We start from the raw sequence: 15,476 nt of genomic DNA, 5'->3' as shown, positions 1-15,476 counted from the left end.
CCTTCTAATACTGGTAATTTAGAATCACTGGAGACAATCGGGCAAATATCTTTTGCAGTTCTCACTAAACCATGACTTGCTGTGGTATATTCCTGTGTCCAGACAATGCGATTAGTTTTGTTCACTGTCTTAACTGAATACCTGACTATTGGAAAGGGATAATGCCCGCTCTGGCTTCTTTAGAGACTTGTGATAATATCCACGTTTTAGGAATTTAAGGGACATATTGTCAATCTGAGACACAGCATCTTGTGGGTCACGGCAGGTCCGGAGAATTCTTAAAAATTGGGAATAGGGCAACCTCCATTTCAATGAAGGAGGATGGTAGTTCTCTGTACAGACCGTCTTGCGGTCTGTACTGAATATTGATATCTGGAGCTCATGTCAGTCATTCTGGCTGATTTTGCTACATCCAAGTAGTGTGTTGTTTTATAACTACACTCATACAGTAGGTGAATTTAATAGGGGACTCTTTGTTGTTAATGTTCATCAATTGTATGAAATCCTCCTGTGTCCCAGTCCATATAAGGAAGATGTCGTCAATGTAGCGAGAGTACCCTAAAATGTGCTTGGTGATATCCGGATCCTCTTCGATAGCGAGCATATATACGTTTGCGAAACTGGGCACCACGCACAAGCCCATGGTGCAGGCTGAGCGCTAGATGTAGATCCTGCCATCAAAGAGGAAATCATTTCTTTTTAAAATCAACTCAAGTAAATATATGAAAAACTCTGCATCGGGGCCTTTATATTCCACAGATACAAATCTGCGTGTGGCCTCAGGGCCTGATTCAGAGCCGCTCGCAAAAGGCGAGCGCTCGCTCTGAATCAGGGCGGCTGCTTGTTTTTTTTGTTGCGGACTCCTGGCTGCTCGCATAGCTGTGGGTTACCACCCACAGCTTATGCGAGCGGCCAGGTGATGGTCGCGATGGTCAAGACCATCGGGCTTGCGACGAGCCCCTCTTGGTAGGGTCTCGTTGCCGCAAACCCCAGTGGACTTCCTGCTCTAATATAGTAGGAAGTCCACCTACTGACATCACGAGTGATGTCAGTTGGGCCGCCCACAAACGGCAGGCGTTCCAGCAGGAATGCCTCCGTTTGCCCAGCCACCCCCCCTGCCCGCCTACAAAACGGGGCGAGCTGTGGATCAACATCGACAGCCGCCCCGTTTGTTGCGAGCACGGAAGCGAGTGCTTTTTGCGCTTGCTCCGGGGCTCGCACACACGCAGTGCGCACGCCGCTCGTGTGCACTGGCCCACAACAATCGACCCGCTTGCGAGCGGGTCTGAATCAGGCCCTCAATCCCTTGTTGAAGGGAGATGCTCGTATAGAGACTTTTGATGTCGATGGCACACATCAAATATCTGGCTGGTATTGGTGAGAGATTCTGAAGTTTCAGATTAAAGTAGTGGTGTCCTTTAGGAAAGTAGCCTGCGTCTGTAACAAAGGCTGTAGAAAATGATCCAGGTATTGTGAAAAGCCATAATATAATGAATCCCTAGCAGTGATTATAGGTCTTCCTGGCGGCTGATTGGCATCTTTGTGAAGCTTGGGGATCGTATAGAATACGGGTGTTCTTGGCCAATCGTGTTTCATTGCATCCCTATAATTGGTGGTAATGATGTTGTTTATAACAGCCATTTCAAGTATTTTGTGTAGCTCCCTTTTAAATATATTGGTCGGATCCGGATCCAATATCTCATATACAGATATATCTGCAAGTTGACCATATACAGTATCTCCAATATACATGCTGATAGATCCTGCACCACAATCCCCCCACCCTTGTCGGCGGGGCGGATAGTGATGTCACGATATTTACCAAGCTGTTAGAGGGCTTGCCTTTTCAGAAAAGGATACATCCCTATGTTTCATAGGGATGTAATTTTCAATAATGTTATCTATGTGGTTGGTAAAACACTTGATGCTGACATTTGTGGACTGTGGAGTAAATGTAGACCTTTTATACACCAGCATGTTTTCAGATTCATTGGTTTATTTAACAAAGTATTCCTTTAGTTTCAGTCTACGATCAAATTTAAAGAGATCCGCTTTATTCTGAAGATATTGGGAAATGTGTGGGAACAAAGGATAGACCCTTTGTTCAGCACACATATCTCCTCAGTGGTTAGCACATGCAAAGACAAATTGAAGACAATATCCTCCTGTTGTAGGCTTTTTTTGCTTCCTGCACCCACTGACCTCCATGCCGGGTGTGGATTCTCTTGTGGAGTCTATACCCAAATCCTTACTCTATTGTGTGAGTGGGTAGTGTATTCTTCCACCCTTTTGTTATTATGCTGGACTGGTATCAGTTGTTTGTAGTTTGGGTTACATTTATGTTCATTAAAGGTGCACACTATGTTGCTGCCTGTATTGCGGCTGTCTTTTATATCTTTACACTGATAGCAGTGTGATCTTTCATCTGGTTTAGTAGTGGTCATTTAGGTACATGTACACAGATTCCTTTGTTTTACAACTGGACGTTTTTATAACGGTGTGCCATGACTTGGATTATCTATGGGGCTTTTACCTATGGCTTCTTTATATTGTGTCCTTCTGTGTCATGGGGACTATTCGTTTAAGGTTATTGCACATTATATTGACTTGGAACTGGAATATAATGGACTGGAACCATTCAGATGCAGAATACCTGGGAGCTCAGCACATAGCTGTAACTTCAGCAGAAGCGATGTTGTACTGGCAACAGAGGCCAGTCAGGAAATGGAATTTATAGGGGAAGATTCTCAGCGATTGGATGCTGTGATCAGCTGGTCTGGGAGCAGTGCTCTGAGTGGAGGAAGAGCATCAGGTGACAGAGTCCAACATAGCTGCGCCCATACTGTGGTTTAAGAGAGAACTCTGGCGTGCAGCTTGTATGCCATCATGCTGGGAAGAAACAATGTGAGCTAGGGCCACCTTCAAGCTCAGTGACAGGACACTGAGCAACGAGGCAGGAGCAGCACAGACAGACCTCAGCACCAGCCGGGAGCAATGTGCAGCATGAGCGGACCTTAGTGCCAGTCTGAACAGATACCGGAGAGGTAAGAAAGTGTTTTTTAAGAGCTGGAGCGTGACCAAGAGCTAATGGCTCTGAAACGTTGACCTGCACAAGACTGTGTCTGCCTGTTATTGGAGCATTGTTAGTCCCTGAGTGCCATCGATCTATTATATTGGTGTATACATATATCTGTTGGGCACCAGAGCATGTTGAAATCAGCAGGGCATAGGTGTATCAAGAGAGGAGGGGCCCCTTGTGTGCAGTCTCCGTCTGGTGCCCTCTCCTCTCTCTCCGGCAGTGCAGTAGCAGACTCTGGTCACTAGTCTGTGCCCAGTCTACTGCGCAGGCAACAGGGAAAATGGTGCGACAACTATTTTACCACCGGTTTCCCTACTGTGCATACGCGAAATGCCGGGAAAATGGGCGCAGCGGACATTTTCAGGCGAATTTTACAGCACTGATACCGCTGACGTGAGTCTCTGGAGAGGTATTAGAAACATGGGTGCAGGGTGTACGGTGTGGGACCCCCTGGACCCAAGGGCCCGTGTGCCCGCGCATCCTGCACCCATTATAGATACGCCCCTGCTGCAGGATGAGTGCCGGACTTATATACATATACATATATATATATATACATATATATATATATATAAATGGTACATTTTAAGAAAAAACCTGTATATTAATGCAACATACTATAGTAGTACCATGCATAATAACATTTGGAGATGAAAAATCAACTAATTTCAAGTCAGCCAGTTCATTGTGTGTATCTAATTTTCGATTGCCAAACAAAGCAGAAATACTTCCAAGCTTATGTTACTTTCAACTTACTACAGGTTAGATAGCTTGCTCAGTCCTAAAGAAACCCTCTACACTGCGGCTGCTGTCCCTCAACAAAGATGGTTGCCGACATTACCTGCCCGACGTCACGTGACACCGCAGTTCTCCTGAGCGCCATCCAGCTGTCACTCTGACCCCTCCTCCTGTCACGTGTCCCGCCGACCATCACCCCTCCCCCTCGCCCATCGGTTGGATCCCGTCCCCTGCCTGGCAGTGACTGTACTCAGCCATGATGGTGAGCTGCGGAGTGTGAGGGCGGGTGGTAATAGATAGCCGGGGTGACATGTCGGAGATGAGGTCGCGCTGGTGGGTAACGGGCTGTGTTTTGTTCTTTCTCCGCAGCAGGAAGGCCTGGATGACGGACCCGACTTCCTGTCAGAGGAGGACAGAGCGGTGAGTGCCCACATACCCCCCTTCGCCATCAGACTGGCACCTCGCAGGGCATCTGGCCGAATACCCTAGTATGGAGCTGGCCGTGGTCACTTGTGTTGGGAGTAGGGAGAGAGGCCCGTTATTTGCCAGCTGCTGCACGAGGAGCTTCCCAGACACTGCTCTCTTCTTATAGATGGCCCCTGACTGTGGGCATGAGCACCCTGCCTTATTGTGCTGCTCTATAAACCCAGCTCTGTGCCCTTTTCCCAGCTGCAACCACTACTTCACATCCCTTAGGTCGGCTGTTATGTGCAAAACAGGGTCTCCCAAATCCAGTCCTCATGGACCTCCAACAGTACATGTTTTCCTGGTTTCCTCAGAGAATGTGAAATAATCAGTAACACCTGTGCATTTTGTAAAATGTGCCAGTCAGTAATGAAAACACCTGTGCTCAAGCAGTAAGGCAACACAGTGTCTCTGAGGACTGGATTTTGTAAACACTGGTCCAGGGCACCTGCCATGCTACTGCTCCATCACCTGTTGCCACTCTTGCACTGCTTTTTCTTCTGGCACTGAACTGTGCGCAGGAGAACCTGCAATGCCGGGGCTACTGTACTTGGCCGATACTTGCACAAGACCAGCAGCATGATGTGCTGAATTAAATTACCCTCTAACTGAGGATAGTGTTCCAGAGTATGGTTGATTGGAGGAGGGAAAACCAACTATTTACTCAGCTGGTGGATTGGCAGAGAAAGAGAGAAGTAGGTAAATTGTCCAATTCAGCGATTTAAACTACATTACATTGTACCATTGATGCTGAACTTACAATTGAAAGTTCATGATTACTTACGCTGTTGTGATGTCTAATCCCGAGGTTCCCAAACAAGGCTTCCTAACCGTCAAGGTTTTAAGGCTATCCATGCTTGATCACAGGTGATTTGATTTAACCACCTCTGCACAACCATGGATATCTCTAAAACCTGAACTGTTGGGGTGCCTTGATGACTGCATTTAGGAACCTTTGGTCTAATCACTTAATGATGGGAGGTTTTGGTGTGATTGTTCCTTCATGCCCAGACCAGCTTTTATGTTGTGATCACTGATATGTCTGTTTATTGTGAAAAACGTTTCTTTTTTTCTGGGGGGGAACAGATTGGAATACGTATCTTTTTATATTATAAGTTGAAAAAAACCTGGCAAAAATAATAAACATTTAGAGTTTTCCATTAATCTACTTTTAAGTAATCAGTGCAAAATCATTGTCCAAAACATAACTGTCTATTTTTCCAAATAATAGGGATACCAAACTATGGGGGAAATGAAACTGTAAGACTGGGTACACACTGGAGCGACGGGCATTCATTCCGACATCGGAACCAATGCCCGTGAACAGTGATTGTGCGTCCACACTGGACAACTTTAATGAGCGACTGAACGATCACCGTTACTTCATTCATTAACAATGCACTGTCCACTAGCGATATCGCTAGGTTTGATGTGCAGCACATCAAACCTGGCGACCATCACTAGCGACCGTGGGAGAGCGCAATCGTGTACACACTGAGCGATGTAGGCGCTATGTCGTTACGAAACGGCATATCGGCCTGGCATCGTTCCAGTGTGTACCCAGCTTAAATAATGTGCCCCATGTGCTGCTGTGCACATATCAGCTATATAGAGTACTGCCGTTGTCGCATGTTTTCCTGCGCACCTCTGAGGTGCGAGGCAAATCCTGCTATTTGGATGGATGTAATTCAAATCCCCCCTATGTGTACAATGATCATCTGGCCGCCGGACCCGCTGGCAGGGTGGCGTTGCACCATCTTCCCCAAGGGTACAGGTGGTCGGATGACTGCCCGTACACACAGCATGATGCCCCAATATATCTGCAGATATTTTGGGCATCGGCTGTGCAGCACAGCCGATGCGATATGTCTGAACGAATGTGTTCAGACATATCGCTGGTACACACTGGTCGAAGAACACAAGATATATTTGACTGCTCAATTGATCAGCCAATATATCTGCCAGTGTGTACTCCACATTAAACTTATTTAATTTCCCCCTTTTTGCCTGATGTATCGATCTTTACAGGTGAAGTGTGTCTGCTGGGATAAAATTGGAATGACGGTGTGTCTCTTAGTAGTATGTATTTTAATGTTTTGTAATGGGCGTTTTGAGTATTTTAATCTTAAAATACTGTGGGAGTGTTTATGAATTAATGGCAAAGTGGGTGTCTCTGGCAGTTTTGGAGTGTTGGAGTGATACAAGGATCCCTTATGGTTTTAGTATGTAAATATGAATGAATAGTCACGAGGTAGAAGACACACTGGAGCAACTAATCAGTACCACAAAAGGTAGAATAAACTACCAGACTCCCAACGCTACTACTAATTCAATCAGAGAATCGGATTTAGGAGAGCCAGCCGCAAATATAAGAAGTTCAGTGTTAACTTCAAAAAAGAAAAAATCCTAAAAGAAACAAAATGATTTATATTGCGCTAGGTTTCAGCCTATGTATAAATTATAATAGTCTAATTGATTTCAGGTTTACATCACATATCCGTATCAGGAAAACTCCCTTATAATAGTATCTAAATGAATGAAATGTGAATGCAGCAAGTATCAAAAAAAAGAGTAACATTTTAACTTATTCAGTAGACATATTCACATAAATGCAAAAAACATTGAAATGGCCATATACTGTACTGTTGGGCACAGGATAGCTGTCTGTGTCGTCCAGTTTTAGTCATAGGACTTACCGGTATGCTCTAAACAGTTGATAATTAAATTATTGCTTGCGTTCAAGTCCCAGGTTTAAATAAGCAATTCATAAGCCTAGATGAAATACAATTATTCCTTGTATTGATTGATCAAACAATCTGTGTGTTTAGTAATAAGCAAAGGTGTTACATTGTTATCTCTTGACAAGTGGGGCTCGTCCTCTGAATATACATCAGAACTATAGAAAACTAAGTAATCCCTGTTCTACTGCACCACAGAAAATAAATTCCATAACACGGGATGGGGGAGAACATACCCTGACTCTTCCATCCTGGTACATAGAAAGCAGGGGAGTCCCCTCTTTCAAAGTTGGTGCTCCATAGAAATCATTGTATTGTGATTACCAGACAATGACATACACTGCAGAAAACATTTGATGTTCAGGGTTGGAGAAGAGATCTCATCCCATCATGGCTACCATTCATTTAGGCAGGGCTTGAAAGAGGACAGTCTTTTCTTTCAAATCATATGGCCACTTAATAGTTATTATCTGGTGATCACCTGACAATATTACCCAGTGCTACTGAAAACGTAAGTTTTCCATAGATGAAGGCAACCAAATTTGCCATGTCTCAAGGTAGGAAATAAGGGGATTGAGGCACTTCACTTAAGATAATTGCTGCCTAGTCAACACCTGTGGATCAATCTCAAAGATGTAAACAATATAGAAATATGGTATGGAGAATGGCGCAGCTATCAAAGTCACCTGGAGGCGAGTGTCTTTTGTATGTTCCAAATAAAATTAATACTTAGTTCAAATGAAAGGAAGTGGTTCTGGTCCCTTTATTTGATTGTATTGTTGATGTCCTCAAATGTTCTGTATTTGGGTAAGTTTACATACAATTAAAGGAAATGCCACAATGTGTGAACCAGACTTTAACAGGGTATATCTGAATTGGTATTAGATGCAGTTAGTTTCAAATGTTATCTAGAGCGTACCCCTACTCACTCAACGGAGAAGGGAAAAACTATAAATGTATCTTTTCGCATGGTGTAATTCCCAAGGGACAGAAGTTTATATTTCCGAGGGTGTGTCCTCTAAATGTGAATATTAGATGGAGGTATCGATTCCGTACCTCACTGATCTTCATAAATATGGTTTGTGTCTGTAGTGGTTTCACTATGGTTGATTTACTGTGATGCGTACCAGTACTCACGGTAAAAGGAGTGTAGTCATTTATTCACATGGAAGACACCTTTCTTAAAACGCTTCTGGGAAATTAAAAAATATTTAATAAAGTTCACAGGATGACAATAGAACATAAAATAAAAAGTTCTGTGAGTGCTGCACTTTATTTTGCGTTTGAGGCTGATGGTAGGGTTTGGGTATGGCACAGACCCCATGAGGCCATGGACCCCAGTTGTCAACAAGGTACTGTGCAGGTTGGTGGTGGTTCCATAATGGTGTGGGGTCTATTCGCGTGGCATGGGTTGAGTCTGCTGGTACGCCTGAACTCCTCATTGACCGATATCCGCTACGTTGCATTGCTTGATGACCATTGCAGCCCATGGACTTCATATACCCCCACAATGTTGGAATATTCCAGCAGGATAATGCATTGTGTCATCGGCCCCGTTGTCCAGAATTTGTTCGAGAAGCATTCGCTCAACATGAACCCAATCGAGAATTCGTACCCAAGATCCTGCGCCTATTGATTTCGGGGAGCTATGGGAAGCTATCCAAATGGCAAGGGTCAACCTCTTTCCAGAGGTCTTCCGTCCACTTTTGGAATATGCGCCATGTCGAGTTGCTGTGCTTTTAGTTCACTTTTTTGGAATTTCAATAAAAATACACTTTCTATTGGCCATTCTGGGTAGGTTTTAATTGACTTGAGAAGATATAAACAAGTCAATATGCAAACATAGGCTCAGACATAGGTGTATGCAGGTGCTGGTCAAGGGGTCTGCAAAAGCGCCCCACCCCCCAGACATAGACTACCAATTATCTAGAAAGAGCACATGCTTGTACGCACCCCTATGGGCTTAGTACAGGGATGAGAAAAGCCATAGCAGCTTAGGGGTTAAAAATGATTAGTTGAAATGTTCAATTTTTAAAGATAGTGCAGCAAGTTTTACCGTAGTCTATATAGAGATATATTATGTTTTATTTTTTTTTCATTTGTTTATTTTTATGAAACCTTTTATGTTTTATTATGTGTTATGCCAAGATCAAAAAATGTCCAATGGCAACACAACATATTTAAAATAAGTGATACTGTGCTTCCAAATTTAAATCATGTGCATATTTTCTATCTTAGCAAACCATTGAGCTGAAAGCTCTAACGCTCACACAGAGGAGTATTGTGATGCAACGTATAGAATTTAATAGTGATACAATCACAATTTTAAATCTCTATGAAAAGGCAGCAATTAGACAGTTAGATACACTGCGCAGTGATTGTAAGTGGAATGTCCCCAGATATAGGAATCCCGTTCTACTTGTTTATAACCATTTCATATTTGCATAATACAACAGGGTCACTATAGTTCTTTTTTTTGAGACCTATAAACCAAAAAATGTGATCTTCTGTGACCAATTAGTAATGTAAATTCTGTCCATATTGCAGTTCCAGTATGGATTATACTAGTGCTGGGCAAATCTCAGAAGCCATGTAGCCAGTGCACCCAAAACATTTACTGCTAGTACCAATAATTTGTCACTCGTTTGTTTTGGGGGCAATGGATCTACTTTCCAGACACCCACATATCCTGCTGGCACCTTAGTCTTCCATTATTTTATCCACCAGTGGATACATTGACTGCCTTGCACAGTGGGCCTGATTCATTACCAATAGCAACAGCGTACGCCAGTGGTTCCCAAACTTTTTTGAATCACTGCGTCCTAGAGTATCGGCATTCTTTTCATGGCACCCCTAAGCCAAAAGTTTATTATTGTGAAATTCAGAAACACTAAATGATTAAGTAAATTGTGCTTACAAGCCATTCTTCGGTTCAGTTATGAGGTGGTGGGCAGGTTCGCGCTTCTGTTTGTCCACATATTTACATTACATTGACTAAATAATTTGAGTTAGTGCTAGACCACCAACCTGAGGCATTCCTGCAAGTGTCCTGAGGCACCCCAGGGTGCCACGGCACACAGTTTGGGAACCACTGGCGTACGCTGATCGGTCGATTGTGCAATTTGCGCATGCATATACATCGCAGCGTGAGTTAGTATTGCGATCGCTCTGTGATCAAGCACGCAGAAAGAAAGCCATCATAGAGAAGTCAGCCTTTGCGGGTGGTGACGGGGGAGTGGGTGGAGAAATGCAGGTGTGCCAGTCCGTTTGAACGCCGTTGCAGGGGCCTGCATAAATTAGTCACTGCAAGGGCACACGCAGCTTGTGTACTCACTGCGTGCAACAAGGTTATTTCTGTGTAAGGTCAGACCTGCTGTAATTGTGCGTGAGGGGCTGATGTTACCGATGTATACGCAGGACCGCAAGGTCCTCCGGATGTGAGATAGTGGTAGTGGGCTTCTCTATGCTGGGTGTGCGATTGCATTCGTTAGCATATTTTCGCAGCAGTAATCGCAGCTGCGATCGCAATTCTGATCCGTAGTGAATCAGGCCCGAAGACTAATTCTATGGGGAAGATTTAATTACCCACACTGTTTACAGCGTGGGTAAATCTTTAGGTTATTAGTCAGTTTCCCTACTCGGTAAAAAACACATTAAGTGACGGAATCTATGGGTTACTCCATGCTCCCCAGAGTGCATTTATCGTTGCTTTTTCGTCACGGCTTCTAGCTTAAGGTAACGACCCTTAATTGAATAGCTCAGGGCTGCAATTGAATAGCTGTATCTGCCCCGTAATGTAGCAAAAGGTAAACCATTGTCTACTCTCTCCACTTTTTAACATGCTTGGAATGTTCTCTGCTGGCAGATTTCTTGTAGTTTGTTAATAAGTGAACCCTTAAGAATTAATTATAATGTTTAGCTTGTATCTATCCATGCATTAATGTATATACCAGAAGACTGGGAGTTTTAGCCTACCTAGATATGCAGAGATTACCTAATTGATCGCTTAATATAGATGGTAAAATAAACATGTGAGCATGCTTTGCTGTCTCCATTATTTTCATTAAGTGACAAGTAAAACATTAGCACGTTTGTATTGCCTAACGCCTTGACTCTGCACAAGCAGTATCTGTAAAAAAAAAAACCAGTGTAACTGCACCACCTGAGTTGTCGGATTTGTGTATTGGAAGGAGAGTCGTCTGTTGTATTCCCTATCATCTATAAAGGTCTTTGCTCTGCTTGCAGAGATTAGCATGCCCTAGGGAGACATAATTTTGTCTCAGCCTATAATTATAATCATCATCCTTTATTTATAAAGCTCCAACATACTACGCAACACTGTACATTGAGGCAATCATGATCCATATAATGAAATGTAATGAAGGTAAAGATAACTCTGCCCAAATGAACTCACAATCTAACTAGTATTCCAAACATTTCATACATTAGTTGCAGAATAAAGATAATTACAGCAAACCTGATCAATTAACTGCAGCAGCTGTCCATTTAGGTGGGGCATTTACTACACACTGCCATCTCTAGCGGTTCATATCTAGTTCTCCTGAACTCTTTATACAGCAGGGCCCAGATAAATTTCAAGGCAATGGTCACAGGTAAGGGACGCCTCATATAACTAATCCCCAGGGGAAGCACTTACTGGAGAAAGAGGATATAATGATGTGTAGAACACCTTTTAAATCTTGACACAATTATGCTTTATCTCCTGAATATACAGATGTGTCCTCATATACCTACCGTCCATATGGCGCAAGATGTCTGGCACGACTAAGCCACTCAAATAGGTGCAGCGTCAGTTTTTGCATTGCAGACGCAGCAATACACCACTACCCGTGTACTAGAGACGCTGGGTTGCGACTTTTAACTGCACACAAATTAGTTTTAAACACATACAAAGTCACAGATGAAGCACAACGAAACTCGGCGTGAGAAAACGCAGTGGCTGCTGCATCACAGCACTTGGTATACAGATTCATTCGCAGTCGCACACAGATGTACAAATGTTGCACATGAAATTAGCCAGCAATGTAGTTACGTCGCTCCCAGTTGTTTTATCAATACAAATAAGATGCACATTTTGAGCGAAAGACGTTCGGACCTGACCGCGACTAGAGCCACAGTGGTTGTGGACACATCTGTAGCCGTTAAAGATTCCTATTACATAAAAATATACTGCACAGTTTAAATCTAAGTTCAGTAATTTTCCTGTGTATAACATCTTGGAAACAAACATTACCTTTTTGTCAATTTAGTCATTGGCATATTTAAAGTTTTCACCTTAAATATGATTTGAAGACTGTTGTTGCCAAGTAAGTTATAGGGTGTATTCTGTTTTGCAGGATCTAATTCATAATTGATGTTGGTATAGCTTTAAACGTCTGTAAATAATATTTGTATGAACGGCAATGGTGGCATCACTTCAGTAGCCATTAGGATAACTTGTATATTATACGGAATACTGCTTTCCATAATGGAAAATATTACTGGTAATACAAGTCACTTTGGAATTCTGTGACCTGTATAGAAGCACACTGACTGTATCCTTATACCATATATTGTCACCATCCTGTGACACTTAATATCCATGTATCCATGATAACTCACAATAGGAAGTGTATTATCCCACACACAGTATATTACACATTGTTTCATTGAAATGGCTAATATTTGACCTCTGCAGAAAAGTAGCTAGTCTTAAGGGGGGTATCCACTTAGCGATTTAATCAAGCGATTGCACGATAACGAAGTCGTTATCATGCAATCGCTTGCAAATCGCGCGCTGCATCGTGCATACATCGGGGATGTTTTGGTCGGAAGCGACCTTGTCCTTGGCACCCCGGTTGTGGTGCAGGAGAGGTTGTTCGCACCAGATTGGCCCGAAGTGAATAGTGCTGTTATACTGAGTCTCTTGTGCCCATGTGCTGTAACGGAGGAAACTACATGGACTTGTGAGTTTTGTTACCACTGGTGCTATTGTGCACCTCAGCCACTTTATTACCCCGACAACTTGACTTTAATGTCTACCAGATTGCGTCCATATACTAGTGCCTAGTGTTACCTAAAGTAATACGGACTGGCCTCAAGAGTGCAGAACCTTCACCATTAACTCTGACCGCGCTTCTTTATACCTTTTCGCATTAACCCTGACTGTACATGCTAATAACTCTCTGGCTTTCAGGTGTACTGAATTCTGGGTATTAACTGTGATCCAGAATACTGGCTGTATATTCTGTATACTGAATCTCTGATATTTCTCAACAATTATCCGTCATCTTCAGATTACGAACTACTACTCTCAGAAGGTTCACCTGTGTACTGAATTAGTACTTGTTCTCATTATCACAGTTACTGATTCTCCTGTGGCCTGCAGCAACTGCACTTCATTAATGAATATAAGAACATGGTAAACAAGTTGCAAATACCATTTACAGTCCTGCTCATTTTAAAGTTGTTTTCATTTAAAAGTGAATAATGTGCCTCTTTAGGAGTAAACATGGCAAATTCAATTAAGTCAAAATCCTATGCTGCAATTGATAGAAGTTTAAGCACTGAGGTTGTGGGTTTGATTTCCACTATGACGCTAACTATGTGAAGTTTGTATATTCTCCCTGTGCTTGCATAGGTTTCTACTGGGTACTAGGAACAGTTTCCTACCACATTCATAAAAGTACTGGTAGGTCAATTGGCTCCCAACAAACCATTAACCCTAGTGTGTATGTGTGTACATATTGTAGGCAGTATAAATTGTAAGCTCCACTTGGGCAGGGACTGATGTGAATGGCCAAATATTCTCTGTAAAGCGCTGCGGAATATGTGTGCGCTATATAAATATAAATAACTGGTAATAAATGTGCCTAAGAATGTAGTGTTCCCGCTAGGCTATTTTAGCGTGGCGCCGCCCCCTGCCTGATTCTAGCGTGGCGCCCTGCTAAAACAGCCTTCCCCACCCTAGGGCTACAGTTTCCCACGGGGGGGAAGAGATGCGGTGTCCGATCAACGGCGGGTAATAGACGCAGTGTGCATGCACACTGCATCGATTCAACGTGAGGGGAGAGCTTGGGGTAGGGTGGGAGGGACGCCCCCATATGTGACAAATTGGAGGACACGCAACCTCCCTTTTTCGGGAGCGTGCACTGAAGGTGCGTACAGAGGCTTCCTGCCGGCACACCAAGCAGCCTTGCCTGCCTCGCAGTCTAGCAGGAACACTAAGGGTGTGCGGCTAGCCAACCATGAGGATATCATCTGTAAGTTTCCTATTATAGGGATCTACATTTATATCCAAATGGCTGCAGCTGAAGGAACTTTATTTTTTTAAGTTGTTCCCGTTAAAATCCTTATATTGGCCCTATTTCTGAGTGCGATTTAATTGTTTAAGGCGCAGTAATCAATGGGTGCCCAATGTTGCGATTAAATTTTTTTGGCTGCCCATTAATTATCGTCCTTGTCGCTCCCAATTAGACTGGGTTTAGCTGTGTAAAATGGCTAAACCCATCTATACTGGTTAGGGCGCTGAAACAGCAGTTTGGGTGCCCAAAACCTGGACATATCAAACATTTCTGCTCTCCACCTCTGTGAAATGAATAAAGTAGAATTTTTGGTTGATTGTTATTGCTGCGAATGGGCTATTCTTATTAGACTAAAAGATTTGCATAATTTGTCAAAACCTGAATATTCTATCTGAAAACTTTCAATATTGGAGTAATTTAATCTTATTAATTTTATTAATTGTACAATGTGCATGATATCACAGTTCAGGTCAAGTGAATGTGCTATTATGGATCATTCTTAAGCATTAAAACAAACACAACCTCATTATTGTATGTATAATAGGCTTCTAAGGTTTCTAGAGTGTAGACTGCGAAGTTACCTGCAAGTAGGGTTTTGTTTTTGTCGTCATTCAGTTGTGCTATGTTGGCAGGATTGTGATCAGAGAGCTAACAGTGATTGTACAAAGGAGAGCACACAGAAGCATTTGTGTTCTTATCAATGGGAATATTATTTCTCATTATACTCTCCACTCCCTCATGTTCAAATAAATGATTGTCAATGTCAATTGAAAAACAATTGTGTGTTAATGGTCCATGCTTAGGGTTTCCGGTGCTTTACACAATAATAGTGTGCCCAGCCCTTGTGTAGTAAATTGAACTTGGGAATGAGATTTGCATAAAACTAGACTGTTTCAAACTGTTTATTTTACATTGTAAGTTACATGGAGCTGTGTCCGCTCTCTCCTTTGATAAGTGCTGCAGAATATTTTGGCACTTTATAAAGCATAATGATAAAGACACTGTGAATGTGAGCAAAATATAAAGTTTGATGATGTCCTCCATATTGCAGTGGGTGGGGGGATAAAGCAACCCGTAGCTATTAAGGTATTTTGTAATGATCACACTTGCCAAGAGTGTTTCAGGAGATGAGTGCTGATCTTTTGCCAGACA

The 15,476-nt window shown here is 42.8% G+C and overlaps 1 protein-coding gene across 1 annotated transcript in view; it reads left to right on the top strand.

Moving 5' to 3' along the window:
- Positions 1-3,953: 3,953 nt before the first annotated feature.
- Positions 3,954-15,476, top strand: part of SNX6 (sorting nexin 6) — a 51,314-nt gene continuing 39,791 nt past the window's right edge. The window contains exons 1-2 of the mRNA XM_088457079.1: positions 3,954-4,079; positions 4,187-4,237. Coding sequence (XP_088313205.1) covers positions 4,074-4,079; positions 4,187-4,237 — 57 coding nt within the window. The 5' untranslated portion in view covers positions 3,954-4,073. The remainder of the gene's footprint in view (positions 4,080-4,186; positions 4,238-15,476) is intronic.

Source organism: Taudactylus pleione, unplaced genomic scaffold (genome assembly GCF_031769625.1).
Source record: "Taudactylus pleione unplaced genomic scaffold, aTauple2 ptg000737l, whole genome shotgun sequence".
Taxonomy (NCBI): Eukaryota; Metazoa; Chordata; class Amphibia; order Anura; family Myobatrachidae; genus Taudactylus; species Taudactylus pleione.
Note: the sequence above shows the minus strand (reverse complement) of the source record. Positions and strands in the feature narration are given on the sequence as shown.